Source organism: Sitophilus oryzae, unplaced genomic scaffold, assembly GCF_002938485.1.
Source record: "Sitophilus oryzae breed Bouriz unplaced genomic scaffold, Soryzae_2.0 scaffold_1576_pilon_pilon, whole genome shotgun sequence".
Classification (NCBI taxonomy): Eukaryota; Metazoa; Arthropoda; class Insecta; order Coleoptera; family Curculionidae; genus Sitophilus; species Sitophilus oryzae.
Window position 1 is genome coordinate 17,275,384 of NW_022146254.1, and position 26,264 is coordinate 17,301,647.

The 26,264-nt window shown below is 30.6% G+C and overlaps 1 protein-coding gene across 1 annotated transcript; it reads right to left on the minus strand.

Annotated features, from left to right (window-relative positions):
* On the minus strand, positions 1–26,264 carry LOC115879483 (neuroligin-4, Y-linked-like). Its single transcript, XM_030896381.1, is given in 12 exon segments — positions 1–244; positions 918–1,071; positions 7,418–7,547; positions 7,619–7,791; positions 8,238–8,382; positions 16,163–16,374; positions 18,308–18,373; positions 18,376–18,501; positions 19,915–20,053; positions 23,318–23,458; positions 23,620–23,757; positions 26,160–26,264. Coding segments are annotated over 12 exon segments (1,653 nt in total). The 5' UTR covers positions 26,202–26,264; the 3' UTR covers positions 1–57.

The following is a 26,264-nucleotide window of genomic DNA, read 5'->3' on the forward strand; positions in this document are numbered from 1 at the left end:
TTTTTTCGAATATTGTTTTATTTCATTTTATTTTTATTCTTTTGCTATTTTTAAGATTTAAAATGTAGTAAATGGTCTTTTTGCGTAGAGGTCATAGTAATCGCTCCATGACTGGTAGTAAGGTGCTTTAGGATCTTTTAAAACAACTAAGTCGTCTCCTATATCCAGATATTGGAAATTGTCTGGTGTTACTTTAGGCCAGGTGATGTTTTGCAACAGATCAGATTGTTCAGGAGTCGGATTCCTAAAATTAAAATTTTTAAATAATTCTGAATACTATGGAATAGGTTTTATTGCGAACTGTCCAAATTTTCAATTAATTATTACAAATAAATACTAAATAATGATAAATCAATGTAAATTTCACAAAATAGACCATTTAAAAAAATAATTATAAGTATTTTTTCTCAAACGTCACAAAAGTTATTAATTTTTGCGACGTGATTGACAGTGTAAAAAGTAATTTTAACGTCTAAAAATTTTATGCCTAGAAAAAAGCATTTTTACGCCTAAGCACAAAAGTACGAAAATACTCGTATAATGTTAAACTTCTGTATTAAACTGATATAAAGTGTCAAACTTTTTGCCATATCCAGATCTACCCGCTTTGAAAATATTTGCACTTATTTAAGACCCTCCCTGTATTATTAAGTAAAATTAATTATTTAACCTAGCCCTTTTTTTCTAGATCTGAGTAAAAAGTCTAAAAATTTCTCCTTCTGTAAAGTTGTTAATAAACTAACTTAAATATCAAAATTTAATCAATTTGAACTCTATTTGATCATATCGACTTTTATTTTATTATACGAGTAGACATATTTCAATAAATTTAGTTTAAAAAAAATATGAGGTTCAATCACAAAAATCACTGGAAAAGAAATCTTTAAAATAAAATAACTATTTTTTTGTAAACTTACAAGTATTTGGCAAAGTTTGTCCATAGTTCTATAAGTCGTTTATGAGTTATGACATCAGCAGTTGGAAATTGAGACAAATCCCCATTTTGGTAGGTATTGGAAGTCACTTTCCATAAGTATTTCGTATCTTCACTATGCCCTACTTTGCCAGCACCTGTAATATTTAAAACGTACTTAAAGGTAATTTTCTTTTGGAATGTGTTGTCATGTTTATGAATGTTCCAAGTACAGTAGAACATATTTGGTTTTCTGCCTTTGGTTCGTATTTAAAAAAAATGAAGTAGGTCTATGTATCTCACAAACTATCAGCTAATTAGAAAATCTAAAATTGCTAACAGATTGCCGTGGTAAAGTGGCTATGAGAATGTGCAATTACTTTTTTCGTTTTTCTACAAAGAAACGACAGGAAAAAATAAAATTGATTCTCTATTACGGTTTCTGAGATACCAGTGCTCGTACAACGAATTTGTAGCACACTGTAATATACCACCTCGGTAATTAGGTATACTTTGTTTCATAATGTAATAACAAAGAAGAAATGCATAGTGGGGAGTTAGGATTCACTCGGAGATTTGACGATTAATTTTCTTAGACTGTTGACAACAGAAATTTTCTTTATAATGGAAAATTTGTTCAAGAGTACAGATCTTAATTTACAGACCAAACTAAGACTACTTAAGTGTTATGTCTGGTCTGTGCTCCTGCATGGTGCTGAGTCCTGGACATTGACAGAAGCATTGACAAAAAAACTTGAAGCCTTTGAGATGTGACTATACAGACGACTTCTGAGAAACCCCTGAGTAGGCCACGTATCCCACAAGACCGTTTTGGAAATGCTTAAAAAGGAGAACGAAATAGTGGACATTATCAAACAAACGAAAATTATAATATCTGGGGCACATAATGAGGAATCAAAAGTGATATCCCAAGTAGCAAAAAGAAATTCTAAAATGATTGAATTATTTTATAACAGTCGAATAGCGTTGTCTTAAGGACTGCTTGATTTTATTAAGCGTTTGGTTTCGACCATTCTGTTTTTAATAAAAGTTGTCATATTAAACTATTTTCTAGTAGTTTTTATAACGTATCCTATAACGCATTAAACGATAATTTCTTTTAGTATGATATAACTATGATATAACACTTAATAAGACAATGCTATATGATAACAAACATACTATTTTATTAGACTCTTATACCCACCATGTAAGAGTTCTATAATATTCATATAACTAGTAGTCACAAGATCATATAATAGTTACTTAAACTTGTCTTATTAAAGTTGTATTACGTTGTATGATAGAATGTTTTATTGCGTTAAACTACGGTGCTGTATACAACACCAGTTATATAGCCTTATACGATAAAATTGTGATTAACAAAATAAATTCGCTGTAATATCTGCATTATAAAACTGGTAATGTATAATATAACCTCATTTTAAATTAAATTCAGTTATTTATTTTGTTATTGTTGTTGTTGCAAAAGTAATATCTACGTACGAGTATACTCAATCACAGCTATTATGAATTCTAGATAAAGTTGGAAAAAAGTTAACAAACGCAGTGGTAGTTATAAAGAGCATGTAAGAAAAAAACTCCTCGAAATTACGGCAAATAATCCCGAGAATTCCCTGGGTTCCCAAAAGCCTCTCTTTATCTCTCGGGTTGTCTGGTTTCTTCAAAGCATTGTTGCCACGTTGATGTAAAAGTTTTACTGTAGCAATGTTTGTATTGTTTTATTGTTGTTTTTCCAAGTCCTTAGGTTGCCGCTCACTCGTCGGGCATACATGAAATGCATTGCGTTCATGAATCCATGAAAATCTGATCATGTTTGTTAGTTTAAATACTAATCAAATGAGATTTGGCAACATCTATTTGTCACAAATCTCAATATGGCCAAAATAGTTCTATAGTGTCTGGAAATTGTGCATAATGATAGATATTTATCCTATACCGTTTTATTTTACAACAAAGACTTATTTAAGGGATTCATTTATAATAAAAAGGTTGCATTATAATTCGTCATGTTTAAGGTAGAATTTTTCTATGGCCTATGGCCGCCATTATATGAAGCAAAATTAAAAACATCAAAATAAATTGTAAAATGTTATTTTTGAGAACTATTTTGTGATAAGATTCCCACATACAGTAATAAAGTGTTTAATTAAATTAAAAACAAGAATTTTTGAAAATTTTATTTTATTTTATTGTTTAAATTTATACGTAAACCTTAATCGAAATTAAAGCGCTTTAATTTTTTGCCAAATACATACCTATAATCTACCGTAAAATTTTCGGCGCAACAAAAATTGTCCCTACTTTTCAAACCCTATTAATGATTTTTTATATTACATATTTGTTCTACCTTCTGGCTCTACCCGTCATTTTCATTGTCGAGTAAAGTCTCCTTTTTAACAATCCACATCCTCTAGATTTATTTTACGACACGCTTAAAATATAATTTGCTCCTAATATTCTTCGGTAAAAAATAAAATACTCTTTTACGCTAAATGATCAAATGTTTTTATTGTTCTGTTTCTTAGATGTGACCACGTAATACACAATAAAACTAGTTTTATAATAGTTATATAACGTTGTGTAAAATAGTTGCATAAGAGTTGTATACCCTTTTTATAGAACTTCTATACTATTAAACGGTTGTATAAAAATAGGCCTTTTTTGGTTGTAAAGCTATCATATTACGGTCTTATAGCACGTTATATGAATTGAGGTATCCTATTAAAATTATCACATAGCTGTTTATACAGCCTTTATAAAATAAAATTTGCTACTTGGGATGGTCTACTTCAGCTTATACTCCAGGAAAAGGTCTTAGGCAAAAGAGGACCTAGAAGACGCAAAATGTCCTGGTTGAAAAAACTCAGAACTCGATTTTTCCTTCCTACAGGAGGATTATTTAGATCAGCATCCAGTAAAGTTCGAATCACTTTGCTTATTGTCAACATCCGGAACGAATACGCATACTCAGAATAATTGACAACAGGTTAAGTGCAATGATACCAAAATATGTCATCGGAGTCTCCGAGGTCTCACGATAACAATTTTGTACTTCTATCAATCTACTTACTATCTGCGATGTTTTTGTTAAGTTGAAAATTATTATAAGCAGCTTCCAAATCGTATATATGCTCTCTAATGACGCAAAATTTGAAGAATGGTCCTAAAACCTTGGAGATCAAAATGATGCCGGTATAAGATTTAACGGGAATATTATGAGTTATAAGATACATTTGTAATTCAAGAAATAGATGGGGCAGATTCTGATTCAGACTAGCTTTTTCAAAAATTTGGCATGGAATTTGATTATCAATCTTTGTTTCCAAAAGAAGATCGATAAACTGACTTGAAGCTCAATAGAATTGCGTATAACAATTGAATAAATATCTGTGGTATTATTGAATATGATCGATCGGGAGATAACGACTGGGAGAATTATCCGAAAACACGAAAAAAATAATTTAAATATCCACCATGGTTATGAAGAAACATTCATTAAAAATATGTTTGGATGCAATGACTAAAAAACCTAAATTGGTTCTGTATTAGAGGTGTATTTTAATTTATTTTGATATTTGCCTTGTACTTTAAAACTTCATTCAGAACATCGAAATCAGTGGAATAAATTAGTAGTTTCAATTAGCCGTAAAAGTTTGTTCATCTAATTTTAATGTAAGCATTCAGAACGTCATGCTTAGTGGTAGTAATTTTCAATTATTGGAAAAAGTTAACAAATTTTTGACTTTTCCACTAATTATACTTTTGAAAAATTTTGGTTGGAAATCAAAAGTTTATTATTTTATAATCTAAATATTATACTTTCTTTATGGATACAACAGACTACCGCAAGCTGTTGCTAGGATATTTTTGGTAGGATCGTAAACTAAAAACTGTAAAGTGTAATTGAAACCACTAATTGGGAGGTTCTGAATGAAGCTTATATAATTTATAAATTAATCCTCCAGATAAAATAATGTGTTTTTTATTGTTTACATCATCTTTTAGGGCACAAACATAGTGAGGCATCTCGATGCGATGCTCGCCAAGATTCTGGCCGCGCTGCTCGCCAGGATGGTAGCCGCGATGCATCCTTCGCGCACTGTTTTAAAACGGCGAATAGGTGTGCGTAAACATTTACCATCGCCGTTTTATTAAGCACCAGTTTACGTAATAGTAGTTATTAGTTAGTATAGGCTTCGTGAATTTCAGTTGATTTCAACAAATTCCTACCGCAGCGAGTCAATGGCAAAAATCAGAAATTATCCCTATCTATTTCACGTCGCCGTCATGTTGGTCGCATAGAATAATATTGAAATCGTGGTTTTGTTATAATATATAAGTATTTTAGTTTTTTGCTAGTGCAGTTATTGAGACAAAAAGGGATAAAACACTGAGGTACTAGGTTTGGGTGATGTAACGCTGTTTCGGATAGTAAAAAATAAATGAAAAAGAATTCGAACTAGGCGTCGGCGTCATGCTGTGTTGTGACAATGTCAAATGTTAATAAAATTGCCGAAAAATGTTAACGCATAAAGGAGAGCGCAATTAGGGCGTTGTTGGGTGCAATTACATTCAATAACTCAATTTTCCCGGATATTCAACTCTCCTGAAACAAAATTTTATAGCTTCATAGTTTCTTACACCGACTTGATCAAAAGCAAAAATGTTTTCAAGCAGTTCGACGAAACAAGTCAGTAAACAAAGCGCTCGTTACATAATCAAAAAATTAAAAAGACATATACTATGAGAGGATAAAATATAATTTGCAATATTAATGGTATACTTTTTTTAAACAACTAGTGATTAAAGTACTTGCTATAAATAAATAAAGTCCATAAACTAATTTCGATTTTGAAAATAGCTACTGTCACTAGAAACTTGCCATGACGACATCAGCCCCCTTTGTTGCCATTTTATTGAAAAATTGCTCTTTATTCAAAATCTGAGCTAGATAGGTATAGGACACCCTAATATATGTAGTTTGAGAGCATTTGAATCTGTTTCGATTTATTTTAAAAAATAGGTTGTCGTATTTGAAATAACAAGTTTTTGTGTAAAATAAATATTTAAAATAAATCATCAATTTTTGGTACCCCTGTACCAAAAAAAAAATTGAGGCAGCAATACAATTTTTCAGTAAAGTTTATTTCTCTATCTTTAAACTCAGCACAAGAATTAATTCTAAAAAATAATGTACAGGGTGTTGATAATCTATTCCATTGTAGCATGCATATTTAAATATCTTTAAATATCTCAAAAACCAAAGCTTGTAAACATATTAATATATAATAACCCTTATAATACATGCCTTATTTTGTGTTCAAGGATCCAAATAAGAAATAAAATATCGGGTGTTCCATAAGAAAAAATATAATTTTGGTGTAAATCTTAGTTCTGACATAACCTGTACATTTCAAAATAATTTTAAATTATGCACATGGTCTTCCCACATATGCCCATAAAATATTTTGTTTCTACATATTTCCCTTTTCGTATAATCAACCGACGCGAATGAGTTGCGCCACCCCGTATATAGGTGTTCCATTTAAAAAAAATATTCGCGATCCACTCACACTTTTTTGAGCCACCCTTTAGAAGTTCAAATATTTTCCTCAAATACATCCTAATACATACTTTATGTCTGGACTACAAAATTCATAAGTTTTTTATTATTAGAACTACAGATGCCCGACGCACTATTGCCGGACCCTGTAGAATCAAGGTTATTACATTGTTGGTGATAAATTAAATATTAGTATTGTGAACATTTTATTCCACCCGACTCTAGTTTGACATGCTCAACGAATTGTGATCCTAAACCGACCAATCAAATATAAAGCTTCAGGCATCCGCGTCCGCTTCTCGCAAAAAACAAAAATTTTGTTTTTTAGGAAGCATCGCGCTGAACATCTAGGTGCGTGGCTAGGTGCGAGGCTCCAGTATGTTTTGACGCATAAATTTGTACATGTTTGATTCAGCATCGCCGGATGGCGAGGTGAATGGCGCGCATCGCATCGAGATAAAATGCCCCGCACTATGTTTGTACGATAGTCGCGATGCATCCTACGCGCACTTACTCGCCGTTTTAAAACAGTGCGCGTAGGATGCATCGCGGCTAGCATCCTGGCGAGCAGCGCGGCCAGCATCTTGGCGAGCATCGCATCGAGATGCCTCACTATGTTTGCGCCCTTAGACATACTGTCAGACCGCACGTTAGCAGTTAAGGTTAATTATTTTTTATTGTCTTGTGTAAATTTTATTCAAAACTCAGGAGACTTTTACACACCAACAGCACATACCTACATATTTCAATTTTAAAAGTTTATTTAAAGTATTTTTTTTTGTTTAATAGAAAATACATAAGTAATACTTATATAATATAATATTAATTAATAATAGTGGATATTTTGTGGTCATTTATTAGTTAGTTCTTTCAAGCAAAGAAAATAATATACTTTTTTAAACGTGTTGCATAAATACCTGGTACAGTTTTGTTAAAGTTACCCATAGGTCCGTCATGTGAAAAAATGTAGAAATAAACGTCGGTTAAATTTGACGCTAGCTCAGCATGTTTAATCACTGGTTTGGTTAATTCGTTGTCACTGTGGTACTAAAATATTAAAACGGTATTTTCCATTTTAGATTCGTTCAATAAATGGAAGAAAATGTTACTGAACTTACCCTAATAAGATACCCTAATCTTTCCTCTGAAGATACGCCATCAAGATATAAATTATATATTTTATCTCCGACGACATCATCGCTTACTCCATCTTTAATTTTAAAATCTACCGGCACCAGGCTACTGTGCTGATTAGTTACTGTTTCAAGTTCTGCTCTCAATTTAGCTAAATCTACGAGAGTATAAAAATACGTATTTTATAATAATTTAATCTAAAGTATATTTCATAAAATGTTAAATATTATATTATATTAACATAAATTGGCATAGAATATTTTTCTTATTATTATTTTATAATATACAACAAGATGCAATCAATATAAATCATAATATGGAACAAATACCGCATGTTTCATTAAAACGGCATCATTCGTTTGAAAATGACAATCTATACATTCTCCATATAATTTTACAAAGTTATTAAATGACAGCAATCTTCATTTTCAAGCCAATTGAAGCTTTGCATTAATATATGCATTAATACGTTTGTTTTGCTTTGCATCTGCAAATTTTAGCCTTACTATTCTTCGTAAGAATATTTTAATAAACATTATATTCTCATACGCGTATCTACAACTCCCTATTTTATATATTTTTACAACTTTATTAATTATATACCTGTTGCTGCTACTATATCTTCTTCAGAAGTACTTCCAATCATAATCGGAATTTTCAAGAATTCTCCTGCTGCAAGCAACTCAAAAGATTCTTTGGTAATAATGGCTCCATCATGATCTTCTTCAATAACGGGAAGAGGTATTTTCTAAAAATGTTAAAACCTGGTTGCATTTATGTCGTCTGATAGATATTTAATAAAAATAATAAAGGATATCTTGAAATATACAGGGTGGTCCGAACTGTATTCCGGAAACTTTGGCAGCATATTCTGATGCGGATAAAAATAAGTCAAAGTGTTCGTATAGATGTCCAAAAATGCTTAGTTTCGGAGATACAGGGTGTAGAAGTTTCATTTTTATTTCGATTTTTTCAAAATAATTTCTACAGTAACGTCAATATTTGGATTAAAATTGGTGTCTGGGAGGTTTTTAACATGAGAAATTTGATTTTGACGTCAATATGACTATTACTAGTAGAGGGCGCCACCTACATATTTTTAACTGGTTTGAAGAGTAATAACTTTTCGTCCGTACCTGTATAAAACTACTGAGTAAAAAAATATACATTTACGACGCTTTTTACGTAAAAAAGGTTTGTTTGTAAAAATCGCTACGAGTAATGGTTTTCGAGATATTTGGATCATAAATTTGAAATGTTTTTGTACTAAAATTTCAATAAAAACTGTTTTATCATTTTTTTGCAGAAAAAATATGATTAATTTAAAAAATTAAAAATTTCCCAAATTTATTATTTCAGTGAAATATCTATCTACTCAACGTGTTTATTTTTCGTTAATAATGGTATGTATTGAGACTATTTCCATTCTAAATATCTTGAGAACGGTTGCTCGTAGCCATTTTTACAAAGAGATATTTTTTACGTCAAAAATTACAGAGATGTATATTTTTTCTCTCGGTAGTTTTATACAGGTACGGACAAAAAGTTATTACGTTTCAAAAGAGTTAAAATACATGTAGGTGGCGCCCTCTACCAGTAGAAGTCATATTCACATCAAAATCAAATTTCTCGTGTCAAAAACTCCCAGACACCAATTTTTATCTAAATATTGACGTTACTTCACAAATTATTTGGAAAAAATCGAAATACAAATGAAATTTCTACACCCTGTATCTCCGAAACTAAGCATTTTAGGACATACATTTATACGAACTTTTTTATACATTTTTTTTAATACATTTAATTTTGGTATCTAGTAAAAGAAAATAAGAAAAAAAATTGTGCATCCGGAAAATTTCCGGGAAATAAATGGCCGAAGGAAAATTGAACAAGGGCAAACCACCAAAGCTCCGATTGCCCAAATGAAAAATAGCCCGAATACATAAATACCCCTAAGAACATTTTACCCGACCGGAAAGTCGCTCGAAAAAAGTAATAATTGTCAGCTCATTGTCATTGTCATCCCTGCAAATTTCTGTTAAACTGTATTGATTGTGCTTATCGTCATCCGAGTATTGCAGCCGAATTTGCAATATGTGGACAGGAAAAACAAAAACTGTTACTCAGCAGTTATTTGTAACAAAAATGGCAAAGGTGAAAGGCAATGACTTATGCTCTTTATTTGGTTTGGTTTGGTTTTTATCAAATGGATCGTTTAAATTCCCTGTATTAGGGCAATCTTTTACCAAAAATCGAATTTTGATTTCTGTAAATTGTAATTCGGTGATTTTTTTCGGCCAAATATCAGTTCGGCTAATTTTCTTTTCTTTCTCTAAGTACCTGTATCGTCTTTTCTTTACTTAGTTGCTATAAATATTATATACCGTGTGGTGCATCGGAACAAAAAACATTTTGAAAAGGCTATTTATTATCTCCCCAGATATTTTTAAGCAAAAGTCGTATTAGACTTCTTTGAACAGACATTAAAGTTGTACTTTTGTCTAGAATTTTGTTTTATTTGGAATCAGCATTTAAAAAATATTTCCAAAAATCTACCTTTAAATTAGTAAAATTTATAATAAGGCCCAAAGAAAGCTACAATTAAAAACCAGCAAAATTGCCAAGTTTGATGTCACAATTTGTTTACAAAAATTTGAAGCAACCAAATAGAGTAATTTTTTATAAAATAATATAATTATGAAATTCACAACTGAAAAAGTTACGATGGCATTAGTTATAAACGGCATTTTGCTGGAAATAGTATCCCCATTGTGTTAGATATGTTCGCAGACAGACCTATACCGAATAAGTCAACAATTTAAAGAATAAACCACGGGTTTGAAACTAAAGACACGTTATTAAACACCTGGAAGTGTGAAGAACAAAATAATGAACAGGAAGAAATCAACAATGACTTGAATATTCTTCTTCTTGCTGCACTGAAAAAAATATTGTACGTATTAATGAACCCATAATTAATTATATAATAGTTATTTTTAATATATTATAATATATTAATGAACATTGATTATTAACTGTTGTTTCATTGGGACATTTTAAATATTTTAAATAAAAGTGTCCATCATATTGTAGTTAATTTGTTGTGTTGTCAAATCAAATTCCAGTGTGTGAGATCTCTGGTGTGGGTATTCATTAAAACAGCGGTTTCCAAATATGTTTCAGAAGATAAAAAACAAAAAGAAGAAAAACATAGTAACAAGTCGAGGCATGGAACTGATTATGGTAAATTCGAATGTTCTTTTAATATTTGGCGTTTTAATTATTTTGATATACGTCTTTTAGAACCGGAAGAAGATATTGAGACCTGGCCTTCAAGCCCTCAAATTCGACAATTTAACATCGGACCCACTTGATGCGACTTGGAAAGCCTGTTGCAAATTCGTCTAGACGTTATCAAGTCTAAGGATACAGCTAATATAATGAAGAAGTGGTCTTTTTATAGAAATCCCTCAGGATATCGACTGGTAAATTAATTTTCTTATTATAATTTACCCTAAAATTAATAATAACATTACTATTCGCTTCGTCGATTCGATTTTTTTAATTTTTAATTTGTGTATGCTATATCGAGTTTAATAAATTATTATTAGTTTATTGCACTTGTTTTTTATTAATAATCCCTAATGGAAAAATTTACTGTGTTCGTAAGTAAGTCGGCACTATTAGTAATTTTGTTACCTTTGTAGCTAAGGGCTTGTTCAAATGGAAATCTATTTATAGTAGAATTATTTCAGGCTTGGTTGTCTGGGAAATGACTATCAGTGACATTTCATATCAATGACAGCGATCTTCATCATCGATTATACGGTGTAACAAGAGTTACTAATAGTGTCGACTTTTAAATGTATAACTAAATAGGTTATGAAATTATTTATACAAATACAAATACAAATACTTTATTGCCGACAAAATGATCTTCCCGATCACAAAGCAACGTCACAGAACAGAGTATATTATCCCATTACAGAGTATATTATCTTAGAACATTAAAACATAGTAATAAATACACAAATATAACAATAATAAAAATTCAACAATATTCAGACAAAGGACATAATTAAAATTCAAAGTTAAAGCTATAAAAACCGCGTGTGTGTAAAAATTCCAAAAAGTGGTAATCGCTACCTACAGCCCTAATATTTGCTGGGAGCATTTCAAAGGCCTTGACCGCCCTGTAGCCTGGGCCCCTCCGAAAAAAAGACGAGCTATGCAGAGGTATGCTTAAATCATCCCGCCCCCTGGTAATCCGTTCCATATCTGGACCATAGTGACTCGAGTTTGTAGCAAAAAGGGCGGAATGCTTTTTAACGAACATCACCAGGGACAGAAAATATAAAGAGGGCACAGTCAGGACATGAATTTTTGCAAAATATGGCCTACAAGATGTCCTCGGATACAAGCCGAACATACACCTGATCATTCTCTTTTGGGCCCTGAAGATCTGCTCTGCTAGAGCCGAAGATCCCCAAAACATAATGCTATACATAATTAAGGATTGTGAAGTGGCGATGTAAAGAGTTCGAATGGTGTCCAGAGACAATTGGTCCCTTAATCTTCGTATTATCGCGCAGTTACTGTTTAATTTAGAAGTCAAAATATCTATGTGTTTTGTCCAGTGAAGCGTAGGATCAATGTAGACACCGAGAAACTTTACATAATTGGCCAGTGGTATAGACTTGTTATCACAGCTGACATACAAGGACTCGTTATCTCTGGTTTTACCAAAAGTAAGAAGTCCGGTCTTGGAAGTGTTCAATTGTAGGCTATTTTTCCCACACCACTCCCGCATCGCCCCCACTGTCTGCGAAAAAGCCCCAGAGAGCCCCCGCAAAACTTGGTCTGTCAACACCAGAGAGGTGTCGTCTTCATACTTGCAAACCAGCCCCGAAACAAACTCCCCATGAAGATCATTCACATACAGTAGGAACAAAAGCGGTCCCAATATAGAGCCCTGTGGAACTCCCTGGCTTACTGTGACGGACTGAGAGAAGTATTTTAACTTTTCATGAGTGACACAAATTAGTTGTTGACGATCAGATAAATACGATTCGAGCAACCGCGCGGCAACTCCCCTTATTCCATATATATTCAACTTATTTAACAGGACGCCATGATTCAAGGTGTCGAAAGCCTTGGATAAATCAAAGAATATACCTGCTACCTTCTCACCTCTGTCGACCCTTTCAATAATAAAATTCAGCACATTATATATTGCCAGGTGGCATGACTTTTTTGGCCTAAACCCATATTGAGTATCGGATAATATACTATTTCGATCCAAAAAAGATGCAAGTCTATCAGAAAGAGCCCTCTCAAACACTTTTGAAAAAGATGACAGAAGTGACACTGGACGGTAATTGTTCATGAGACAAGCATTACCCCCTTTAAGGATCGGGATAAATTTAGCAACCTTCAAGGCTGAAGGAAAAACCCCAGATGAGAAGGATACATTTATGAGTATTGCAAGAGGTGTACATATGAAGGAGGCAATGCGTTTTAACAGAAATACCGGAATATCATCCAGACCTGCGGAATGCTTGTTTGGAAGATTCATTAGAATGTTAAAAATTTCCTATAAATTAACAGGATTGAGAAAAATTGTGGGTGTAATGGATTCACCAACATCCACATAAGTATTCATTGTATTAATGATAACGGTTCATTAATATAAGGATTTAGGTACATTATATTAATGAAATCTGTTCATTGTACCAATGAATGTGTTCTTCAAATTAATGAACACTGTTCATTGATTTAATGAACTTAAAGTTGATAGAGTTAATGAATTACTTTTCATTGTGCCAATGAAATCGTTCATCGGCTCAAAATTAATGATTTAATCCATTATATTAATGAACTTTTTCATTATATTTATGCCGACTTTTGGTTCAGTGTTAAGAAAAGAAAAACAATGACTCTAGTTTATTGGAGATACAGTAGGAAAATACCACAGAATCTTTCGCCAACGGCTTCTGCCTGTAAAGCACTTTCAAAAACCGTCTTTATGGGCATATTAAATACAGAAATTTAGACGAACTGAAAATGTCATTTTGGTGGAACGTTAAATATTCTCCCGTTAACAGTTTTGTATTTTGAGGCGTGAAATTTACAATCATTTCCTGTATTGTTTGGCTGTGAATGGATGATTATGTGAACATTTTATTAATTAGAATATTTGTTTGATAAAGTTTCTTTAGTTACAAATATTTGGATTATTCAGTAAATTATTGTGGATGTAAGTGGTATGAGCGAGGCTCCAGAGTAATCGAGCAATAAACAGTAAACAAGTCATACACCTCGAATACTACACTCAGATGCAAAAAAAACGCAACGGAGAAATTCTTGGTTAAATTTAAAATGTTATATTTTTATTATTTTTAGCCCTATTTTCATGATTTTTTAGCAAGCTGTATATAATTACATCAACTTTAATTCGTAAACTCAGTTTTTTTATAAAAATTAGTATTTAGCATATTATACAGGGTTAATCGAGGGGTTGTTTTTTTACCCTAACTTTAAAACACCCTGTGCAATATTTTCGTTGTAAATTTTCCTAAAATATAATTTTACGGTCAGAACCATGTCTCCTGAACATTTTGTTTTTTTGGATCATGTCAATACATGCCTTGGTTACTTTTTAATGGCGAAATGAGCTCGCCATTAATAATTTGCAATTTGTTCAATTATCATTTCTTTTTGAAATTGTTTTTCAATATGACGACGGCTTTCGAGATATTGTGTCAGTATGAACTGTTAATCATGTTCGACGTTTGGGAAATGCTCGGCATGAGGGTTAGAGGTCGCGAAGCGCTTAAAATGAACTTCGCTTGGTCTTTAAAGAAGAATGAGAAAACATATAGCAATATGATATATACCGCCTCAATGGCAGTATGAACGGACGTATACAGGCAGTTATAACAGCCAAGAGAGCCAATACAATGTATTAGGATATTTGTTACTTTTTTTTCTGTTTCTATACACTTGATTATTACATTGATCGTTAGTTCTGTTATCGTTATTAATGTTTACTAAAACCAGTACTGTATCTTTAGTACTTAACGTTTATTTTTAATTTAGTATACAGTATCCAATGCAGCGTAATATGACTTTATGACAATAGTCACGAAAACCATCTCGTTATATTAAAAAATTACATCAAAAAGTAATGATAATTGAAAAAATTGCAAATTAATCGTAATCAGTTCATTTCGCTCTTAAAAATTAAGCAAAGCATGTATTGACATGAATCAAGAAACAAAATGCTCAGGAGTCATGGTTCTGACTGTAAAACTATATTTTAGGAAAATTCACACACGAAATTATTGCACAGGGTGTTTTACAGTTAGGGTAAAGAAACAACCCCTCGATTAACCCTGTATAATATGCCAAATACTAAAGTTTATAAAAACCTTAATTTAGGAATTCAAGTTGATATAATTATGTACAGGTTGCTAAAAAATTCGTGAAAATAGGGCTAACAATAAAAGAAATATAGTATTTTATAATTGACCAAAAATTTCTCGATTGCGTTTTTTTGCATCTGAGTGTATTATCAGTGCAACTAATTCTTTGGCAGATAATCATTCTAATTCAGAAAAAAAATAATCATCCTTTCCAATTTTCCAATGTGAAATCGAATTTGCCAATAACAAAATCATATTTTTTCTGGTATGTTATCGTGTAGCTTTCTAGGGGCCGCATTATAAATTTTTAGTAATTTCAAGGTAGCTTTCTGCAAATAACATTCAAATACCTGTTCCAAATCTATACCGAGCTCTAGACAATAATACAACATTAACCCCTTTTCAAAAAAGTCTAATACAACTTTTTTATAAAATCATCTGAGGAAATAATATTTCACTTTTTCAAAATTTACATGGGGTTTCCAATGTTCCATGTTCATGCCACCACGCGGTATATTTATCTCAACTTGTCAGTAACAAGATCAATTTATTTTTACTTGAAAAGATAACAAAACTTTATTAAGTAAGCATTATTAAACTTGTATGTTTTACGGTTTACTTTTTTAGAAAATTGTTTTTGTTTTTGGTATTAAGAAGTTTAAATTTAAAACCTTTCTCCTTTCATCCACAATTATTAAATCTATTGTCTTCCGGTGAGCATTTTAACCAAAGAATAAAAGAAATACGTTTTCAGTATTAAATTTTGTTAAAATACCATATTGAGTTATTGTAACTTTTGTCTTTTTAAATGTATAGAAAATAAATTGAATAATGAAAACAATAAAGTAACAAAACAACCTCAAGCTTTTGTAAAGCTTTGTAAGTCAAATACAACTGGGTCATATATAAATATTACTTTTATCAAATAACAAAATTATCAATAATTGATACGTATATTGAATATGATATTACATAAATAAAATAAGCAATATTAAAAAAGCATTGACGACTATGTGACATTTATTGTCATTAGTTTTTTTTAGAATATTTGATGTGTTTGTAGTTTGTCCAGGGTTTTTTTTTAATTAAAGAAGTGTAACTTACAGTAACTGTAGTTTTAGTTGAGGCGGTATCAATTTGTCGTCCAGTAACTCCTAGTAAAAACTCCAGTAAAATTGTGGTGTCATTTTGGAATTCGATAGTATTGTTGATTTGAGATGCTAAATCAAATGCATAAGCCCTTGCGCTAATATCTTGCATGTAGCTGAATATACTTAAAGGACTGCCACTTTGCAAAATACCTCCTCTAAATAAACCTTAAGTAAAATAATATTATGATAATTTTAGTTTCATTCAGAACATCGCACTTAGTGGAATAAATTAGTGGTTTCAATTACACTTTACACTTTTTAATGTACGATCATTCACAATATCTAAAAAACACAATTAAGATTAATAGAATATCCTAGCAACAGCTTGCGGTAGTCAGTTTGTTCCATAGAAAAAGCTTAATATTTAGCTTATAAAACAATCAACTTTTGACTTCTAACCAAAATTTCTCTTGACGGCTGATGTAATCATAGGCCAAAATGATATTCCTGACAAATTTGGAAGTATAATAAGTGGAAAAGTTAAAAGTTAGTTAATTTTGACGTTCTAAATGCTTACATTGAAATTAAAGGAACAAACGTAATAACAATGACGTCTACGCTAATTGAAACCACTAATTTATTCCAATAATTACGGGGTTCTGAATGATGCTTTAGTCTTTTTTACTAACAAAACATCTACTAACTATTAATGTTAAAATATAGACAAACTAATTATATTAGTTAATCAAATACGGGACTAAAAACATTAGACTTTTTATAGTCACAAGAAATAAGTTGTATAAGTTTGACAACTCTACCGGTTGTGTCTCAAAAGTGGTTTTATTTTTTTGATAAAAAACCGAAATTTTGTATGTTAGTACATGACATAAATTACAATTGATTGACGTATTCGGTTGTTTTTGATCACTTTCTGTTTCGACGGAAATTATTACAACTTTTGACATTTTCGCATATGCTTCATTTAACATGCGGTTTATAACGACAATTTGACTCGAGATACCAAGTGTATAGTACCAAATTATTCGTAAAAAATGCTTTTTCCAAATATGCTAATGAGCCACCCTTCTTCCATTTGAAAAAAATTAAGATATGCTTAAAAATAGGATTTGAGCATCTTTTACATCTTAAACATTAGACGATGAAATCTATTTTTCCATGGTTCCTTAATTAAAAATTAGTGTTTTTAACACAGTCTTAGCACTCTAGATTAAAATTTGTTTCTTTAGCACTCGAGATAATAACGTTTGAATACGACAATCAATCCTAATTTATTTCATATATTAACATACCAAATCTCGTTTTTTTTATCTAAAAATGTAAGAAAAGTTATAGGGGTGAGCCACTTTTGAGACGCACCCAGTATAAGTTGAATTATTACCTGTATAAGCATAAAGATAATATACATAAATTCAAAAGTTTTGTATCACCCTGAATATTCAAAAATAAACTTTCTTTTGTCAAGACTAGACTACAGACTAATTAATTCACAATTTTATTGAAAAATTGGTAATCACTCAGTGAATTGGTCAGCCACAAATCTTTGAGAGAGAATGACCTTCTTCAAGCATAGTTACTATTCTTGCATTGTCAGTCTCACTTATTATGACAAGACGATTCATTTTCACACTCTAAATCTTGAAATTTGACTGGCTTTGCCATAATCACACTGAAAAGGCTGAATCGGATATCCTTGGAGTAAACATTTTTTACTACACATATGATTTACATTGATAAATATTGACAAGCAAGCAGATAAACAATTATTTTCCTCGAAAAATTCTATCACATTAAAATAGAGTGATTTTTTTTGTGCGAAGCAAAATTTTTTAATATATGTTTATGTTGGTGGCAGATGCCGAAAATTAGACATATGGCGATTGTAATTAAATATACCTACCTATATCCACAAAGTTACGCGGAAGAGTTTTGATTGCATTGATTTCAACTTCTATACAGAGGGTGTTAATCTTTTGTTATTATATTATATTAAAAAAAGATTAACCCCCTGGCAAATTTAGAATGGACAAATCGCCATATGTCTAATTATTTTGGACATTGGCCGAAATTCGGCATCTGCCTCCAACATGTATATGAGTTGAATTACTGTATGAGAATGGAAAATAATACTAAAAATTACCTTCGTTTTTCTTGTACAGTAACTGGTATCCTACTGAAGATCCTCCAGCACTTTGACCAAAAATAACAACTTTTCTGAATCACCTCCAAATAAGTTTATGTTGTCATGAACCCACTGAAGTGCAAATGCTTGATCTTTTAGGCCAGCATTCCCTGATACCAGACCATCTTCTGTGGCCAAAAATCCAAATGGACCTTGAATTTAAAACTTTAGACAATAAAAATAAATTCAAAAACGTACTGCCTAGAACGGATTAATTTAAGAAGAAATCGTAATCATCTTTTTTATTTTGTGAAACGTAATAATCTTTTTTATTAATCATTCATAGGACAAATTAACGCTCTGAAGGTAAATTTTAACTAAACTAGTGTTTCTGTATGCCCGGATTAAGGTACTCGGTCAGCAGATGTCACTGTCAGGTATAAGTTCATAATCAGGTCAAATTCTTTGGTCAAATCATAGATAAAAGACTTATACTATTAAATAGATAGGCAACTTATAATACATTTCAATTTTATTATACAAGGGCGCCTCTGGTAGACGGAGGAAGAAATACTAATGGAAGAGAGGAGTGCGGGGAAGGGGGGTTGTTTTAGTTAATTAAAAATAAATTTAGACATACATGTAAGAACACTTTGTGTGCTTTTAATTAGGTCGAACATATTATACACGATAAATCAACTGAATTAAAAGCATACAAAGTGTTCTTATATGTCGGATATTAATTAAAAAATATATTAAAAATACTAGAAATAGTATATATTAAGTTGTTACAGTTATAATTTAATCTTTGGTGGTTTTCAGCAAATAGCAGGCAGTTTTACATAATTTTCCTCCCTTTGAAGTGAATTGGAAACGGCTAGGTATATAATTTTGGTGTAGGCAAGATTCCCAGTTTGTTTCCGTTTGGGACCTGAAATAATCAAAACAAATTAAATCAGATGTAATTATCTGCTGATCATAAAAAAAAACGCGCGTCCTTAATTCCTTACATGCACCGTAAAAAAATTAAATAACTGCTCTGCAAGTAGCATTTATTAGCAGTACTAATTTAAAAAATCTATAACTGTAAGTAGATATGTTTAATTTACTTACCATTGTATCCTTCGGAAACCAGGTGTACAACAATTAAACTCCATGATAAAAAATAATTAAGAGTTATTACAAAACACAAATTGTCCCACCATTTTTAAAAAACATTGTCTAAAACAGAATACTGGCAAAAAATCTGAAGGAATTTAATTTTACAATAATTCGACAAATCAAACCGTAAAATCACAACAAAAGCGTCTCTGAGTGACAGTTAAAAATCAAATTTTATTATTGTCAGATATTGACATTTGCATTGTTAATATTGACAATTTTAATAATTTGCGCCTCTGCATCTTGGAGGAAAAACTATTTTTAATGAACTGTCATTTCCATTTAAGTTTCCCAGCCATGGGTCAAATTCATAATTTATATTTTGAAGGATTTTGTCTAGATTTCACAAGAAATTTTTCTGGAAAACTTAACCCAAAAACTAACCCAATTAATGATAAAAATGCCATAGCATGTGGACTCTGATGTATATATAAGTATATAAGTATTCATAGGAAACCACTAACCTAATCTGTAGTTAAAGGTGACAACAACCACATCTTTTTCTATCAGAAAATCAGGTCCAAAATTATCATATTTCGACGATCCTGTCCTGTAAGCTCCCCCGTATATCCATACCATCACGGCCAACTTTGTGTCGTTGCTCTGAAAAAAATCCATCAAATATTTCGACTACAAGCTCATAAAATGGATAATACGAGCTTTATACGGTTATCTAGGGTTATAAAATCATTCATAAAAAAATCATATATCCTGTAAGGACTGTTTGAGGTTTTATGTATGTAATTACGTTATATGTCTCTTTCTTGTCTGTTTTTCGTTCACTTAATATATCATAGTGAATTAATTAGATACATAATTTTAAATGGACTGGATTAATTTTAAATAATATTTTTTTTTTGTTATAAGAATTTTCAAATGGGATGGCTAATTTTATTTTGGACTCTTCATTTTTTTATTTGAAAGTTGGATCTCGGTAATTTTTATAGCGAAAAAATATATTAAAATAAACTACCTATGTCCAAGGATATGGGCAATACAGTTTAGTGTAGAATATTTTTAGTATCACAATAGGAACTTACTTTATTATATACTACTTATTATATACCGGGTGCGTCAAAAAATTGGCTTACACCTATAACTTCTTTATTTTATAAGATAAAAAATCGAGGTTTGGTATGTTAGTATATGACATAAATTAGGATTGATTGACGTATTCAATTGTTTTCGGTCACTTCCGGTTTCACCGGAAATTACTACAACTTTTGATTTTTAAATGGCACCCTAGGTATTTTGTTACTTTATTCGATAGAAAATGACACTCTGAATAGAATGACATATCGTATTCACACATTTTCACATATATGGTTTATTTGAAATTGCAACACGCGATTCATGACGACAATTTGACTTGCAACACCAAGTGTGTGGTATCAAATTATTCGTAAAAAAATGCTTTTTCCAAATATGCTAATGAGCCACCCTCGTTCCATTTGAGAAAATTGAGATTTGATTAAAAATACGATTTGGGCATCTTTTAACGGGCCAGGACAAGACACTAAAAACATTAGACGGTTAAATTTATTTTTCCAAGGCTCCTTTATTGAAAATTAGTGTTTTTAACAGAGCCATGTCACTCTAGATTGAAATTTAAAATACAATTTTGTTTTAAGCGAAAATGTCAAAAGTTGACATATGATATGTCATTCTATTCAGAATGATTTTCTGTCGAATAAAGTAAAAAAATACCGAGGATGCCATTTAAAAATCAAAAGTTGTAGTCATTTCCGGTGAAACAGGAAGTGGCAGAGAAGAACTGAATACGTCAATCAATCCTAATTTATGTCATGTACTAACATACCAAATATCGTTTTTTATCTGAAAAAAATAAAGTTATGGTGAGCCACTTTTGAGACACACCCGGTATTATGAAGTTGAGGAAGGAAAAAATTAAAATGTAATAATAAAAATAATAATATACCGTGTGGGTCTCGAAAGTGGCCCACCCCTATAACTTTTTTAATTGTTCAAATAATAAACGAGATTCCTTATGTTAGTCTATGACATAAATTAGGATTGATTGACGTATTCAATTGTTTTTGGTCACTTCCTGTTTCACCGGAAATGACTACAACTTTTGATTTTTAAAGGGCACCCTCGGAATATTTGTACTTTATTCGATAGAAAATGACACTCTGAATAGAATGACATATTATATTATGTCAACTTTTGACATTTTCGCTTAAAAACAAATCGTATTTTAAATTTCAATCTAGAGTACCGTGGTTATGTTAAAAACACTAATTTTTATCAAGGAGCTTTGGAAAAATAGTTTTGATCGTCTAATGTTTTTCCTGTCTTGTCCTGGTCGGCTAAAAGATGCACAAGTCGAATTTTTAATCATATTTCAATTTTTTCAAATGGAACAAGGGTGGCTCATTAGCATATTTGGAAAAAGCATATTTTTTCAATAATTTGGTACCACACGCCTGGTGTTTCGAGTCAAATTCTCATTGTTACAATTTCAAATAAACCAATTTCAAAAAAAAAATCAAACAATTTAAAAAAAAATTATGTTAAAATGTCAAAAGTTGACATAGGATATGTAATTCCATTCAGGGCATCATTTTCCATCGAATAAAGAAGAAATATACCAAGGGTACCATTTAAAAATCAAAGGTTGTAGTCATTTCCGGTGAAACAGGAAGTGACCAAAAACAATCGTCAAAAAACGATAGGTCAATCAATCTTACCAAATCTCGCTTTTTTATCTGAAAAAAATAAAAAAGTTAGAAGGGGTTTTCACTTTTGAGACACACCCGGTATATAAGAGAGATGCACAAGTAATATATTTTTGATTTTATCAGAAACGTGGGTACGTATTTTAGTTCTTTATGGTATATAAATGAATACAGAAGTCCTATTTCTCTATTCGAGATATTATCTATTCTTGACAAAATGGCGAAAATAATTTTATAGAAGAGAAAATTGATTAGGAATTTTTAGTATTTTTTTCAGTAATTTTGATTTAAATATTTAAATATAAACAACAATTATATATAAAATGTTTGTTTTGGGAACAAATTAATTATTTAATAATCAGATACTTTAGATAGACTAGTTATCTATTTCCGCATTTTATTAAATAAAATTCAAATTATATTTATTTAATAAAAACGATAGGAGTATTTACGAAGATATTTTATGACATACATTTTTTTTTCTAGTACATATTTATTCAGGATGGTTATAAACAAACTAATAATGCATTAGTGATTAAACTTTTATAGTTCTCTGACTAAATGGCGAAGGAACTTATTAAACATACAGAGTATATTCAAAGATTCAAAATGGGCATATTATTTATTTTTTAATATCCAATATATAGGTTCTAGCTCTAGGACCTCAAATAATACGCATATTGAAAAATAATTAGGTCACAAATACCAATAATTAACTTTTACATAATTAGGTCTGTGGAAATGCTTGTCTTAGAACTTAATTTTAAGTAATTAATATTTATTATCAAATTTATAATTCATTTTAATTCATAAAGCGGCAGAAATAAAAATCGATATTTTTAATATTTTCTGTGAGGATTTTTTGGAGAAAAGTTGAAATTGTTTTTAATTTTTATATTGTAAACATAATTTTGATAGTACCTATGGCGACATATGTAGTAGATTAAATCTACAATGCATTTGTTTAAGACATTTCCTGTATAACTATAAGAAAGTTTCAATCAAGACATTTACGTTCAAATATATACAGTAACGCTGTTTTTTTCAATAATACAGCAGTTTGTGACTTTTTTTTCAAAGATGTAGGAGAAATGCAATAACAAATGTAGTAAACAAAAGTGACATATATATGATTAATGTAAATGTTAATTGAATAAAAAATGCTTACATTATATAGTATTGGTGTAAAAACATTAATATACAAACAGTCCTCGTTTTCCTCATCGCTGTCATTTTTCACCGAAAAACAGATATGCGAATCTTTGACAGTTTCCTTCACCCCATCCCAAGACGCTGGAGCTTGTGGTGCCTAAAAAAATGACACAATCATTATTTAACAACGTAACAAGAAAAAGGTAACAGAATAATTTATAAATAAAATTCTAATGCTGTGGTATCTAAAAAATGACACAACCATTATTTTAGTACGTGACTAAAAGAAACAATAAGATATTAAAATATTTTTTATACCTGAAATCTTAAAGTTCCCACGGGAGTTGCGGCATAGGGGATACCTTGGAAAGCTCGAAATGTTGCGTTTCCAGGACTGGTAAGTTCATACCCTTCAATAGTGCCATAGGGAAGAGTTATCTGTAGATCGGCTGCAACCTTTAAAATACATCATATGTTTTTTTACTTGTACAGGGTGAGTCAACGATAGAGTAAAGTCCATTATCTCATTTGTTTCGAGGTTTACAAAAAAATATTAAATATAAAAGTTATAGGGAAGGTTAAGGTACACATTTTAAAATTATTGTAGAGTATACAAGGTGCTTCAAAAAAGTGTGGCAAATATAACATATGTTTTTTTAAATGCAATATCCTATTTTTTATTTAATTTTTAGATTTTGCGTAAAATTCCATATTTTTTTTATATATAATGTTATATACCTAAAATTAATAGTTTTTGCAATATTTCAATTTGTTTAAACGAATGTTAAATTGCAGTGTGGTAAAAAATTGTCAGTGGTGCCATTGTTTCTGAAGTTGGAGAGCCAAAATTTGGTAGGAGAATTTTATAGAGATGACAAAAAAGATATATGTAAAGATATTATAGTTAAATAATACAGGGTGTTCAAAATATATTTATGAATTTCAACTACTTAAAATTAAAAAACCTCAAATTTTTTAAATGGGACTTTTTGTGGGATTTTTCCTGATAGATTTTAAAAAAATCTTCAACTTTTATTAAGTATGTCATATACCTATTTTTAATAGTTTGCGATTTATTCGAATTTTTTCTATTTTTACCCATATTTTTATTACAATTACGCTATAAAATCATAGTTACCATGACAAAACAAAACTATTTATTACTTATCTTTAACAAGTAGCTTAATAATTAGTTACAGTTGCTGGTATTAGTTAAAATTAATTAACTTTACTCAAATAAACTAAAATCGCATTTCTGAATTTCTTGGTGTATTTCTATATTATGAAAGATGACACTTGAGGGGGGGGGGGAGATTTTCCATCGGGAATAGATTAGGGTAATACTAGATTACCTAAATGTTGAAGACTACTGATATAGGAATTTTCTTCAACATACATTATTTTTTTTAGTTACATTAGCAATTCGTAAAGCAATTCTGGTTAAGAATTCATTTCGTAAAGCCAATACTATACTACTGCCGCGAAACCGTCCCATTACACACTGAATATGTTTTCTAGATAATCTAAATCTGTTCTTATAGTTACTTAGCAAAATACTATATAATATATAGTACTGAACCAAAAAATATGTTTTTCTTGGCTTTTTCATTTATATCAGTCACATTGACTAATTCATTTAAGGAAAATCTGTAACTATTATTTATACCATTTATACTTATTACAAGTTAAACTAAAATTCAAATTATGTTCTTAACTTGCTTAACAAACATGAAATTTTGATAATTATTACTTCTTTTTGTCATGGTAACCATGATGTTATAGCGTAGTTGTATTAAAAATATGGGTAAAAATTGAAAAAATTCGAATAAATCTCAAACTATTAAAAATAGGTATATGACATACTTAATAAAAGTTGAAGAGTTTTGTAAAATCTATCAGATAAAAATATATAGGGCGTACCCTTTAAAAAAATTGAAATTTCTTAATTTAAAGTAGTTGAAATTCATAAATATATTTTGAACACCCTGTAGCATCTAACTAAAATATATTTATATAGGTCTTTTTCTCTATCTCTATAAAATTCTTCTACCAAATTTTAGTTGTCCAACTTCAGAAACAAGGGCATCACTGACAATTTTTTATCACACTGCAATCCAACATTTGTTTAAATAAATTTAAATATTACAGAAATGGACATCTCTCCTCAAGTATCCCTCATCTACTCGTACTCTGAACAAAATTTACATAAATTTATTCCATAAAGCAAAGACATTTACTGCTATTTCGGTCCATTTTGGACCAAATTAAGATTTTGAGCAGCAATACATACAACAAAAATAAAGTTTCATAAGCCAATTAGTAATGTTGAACAATTATAATAACGACAAAATTGACATACTCGTATATGTAGCTGTAGTAAATATCTACTCTTTGGTTGTAGTTTGTATTTTACAGTACACAAGTTGTACAATTTGAATTTGTAGGGCTTGTAGCTGGCCCTTCGCGAGCCCTCCTATGGGCTCGGACCCGTGTTCCATCGAACACGTTTGCACACCGGTAGTTACGCCACTGCATCTATTAATTACGTGTGTTTTTTTAGGATTTTTTGACCCTCTGCCCTCTTGATGAGATGTCGTAAAATTTCTTTCAAGCCCCTCCCAATATTATAATCTAGAAACATGTTTTATTTTCAATTAATCTGATTTTCTCACTTTAATCATTGGTACACTATATTTTTGCCCGAAAACAATTACATGATATTTTTCATGTATTAATTATAGTCTTTAAATTATTGTTAAATCTTTTACACAGCATTGTATGCAACTATATAGTTAGTTTGCGATGTCAAAATTATACTCTTTTATGTTTGTATTATAAATAGTAAAATACCTACTTACCGTCCATTTTACGATACAAAATATAGTCATGAAAACCTTCATTATAACGATTATTCTCACATACTGCACAATAAGCCACTTTACGTTTATTCATACTTACTACTA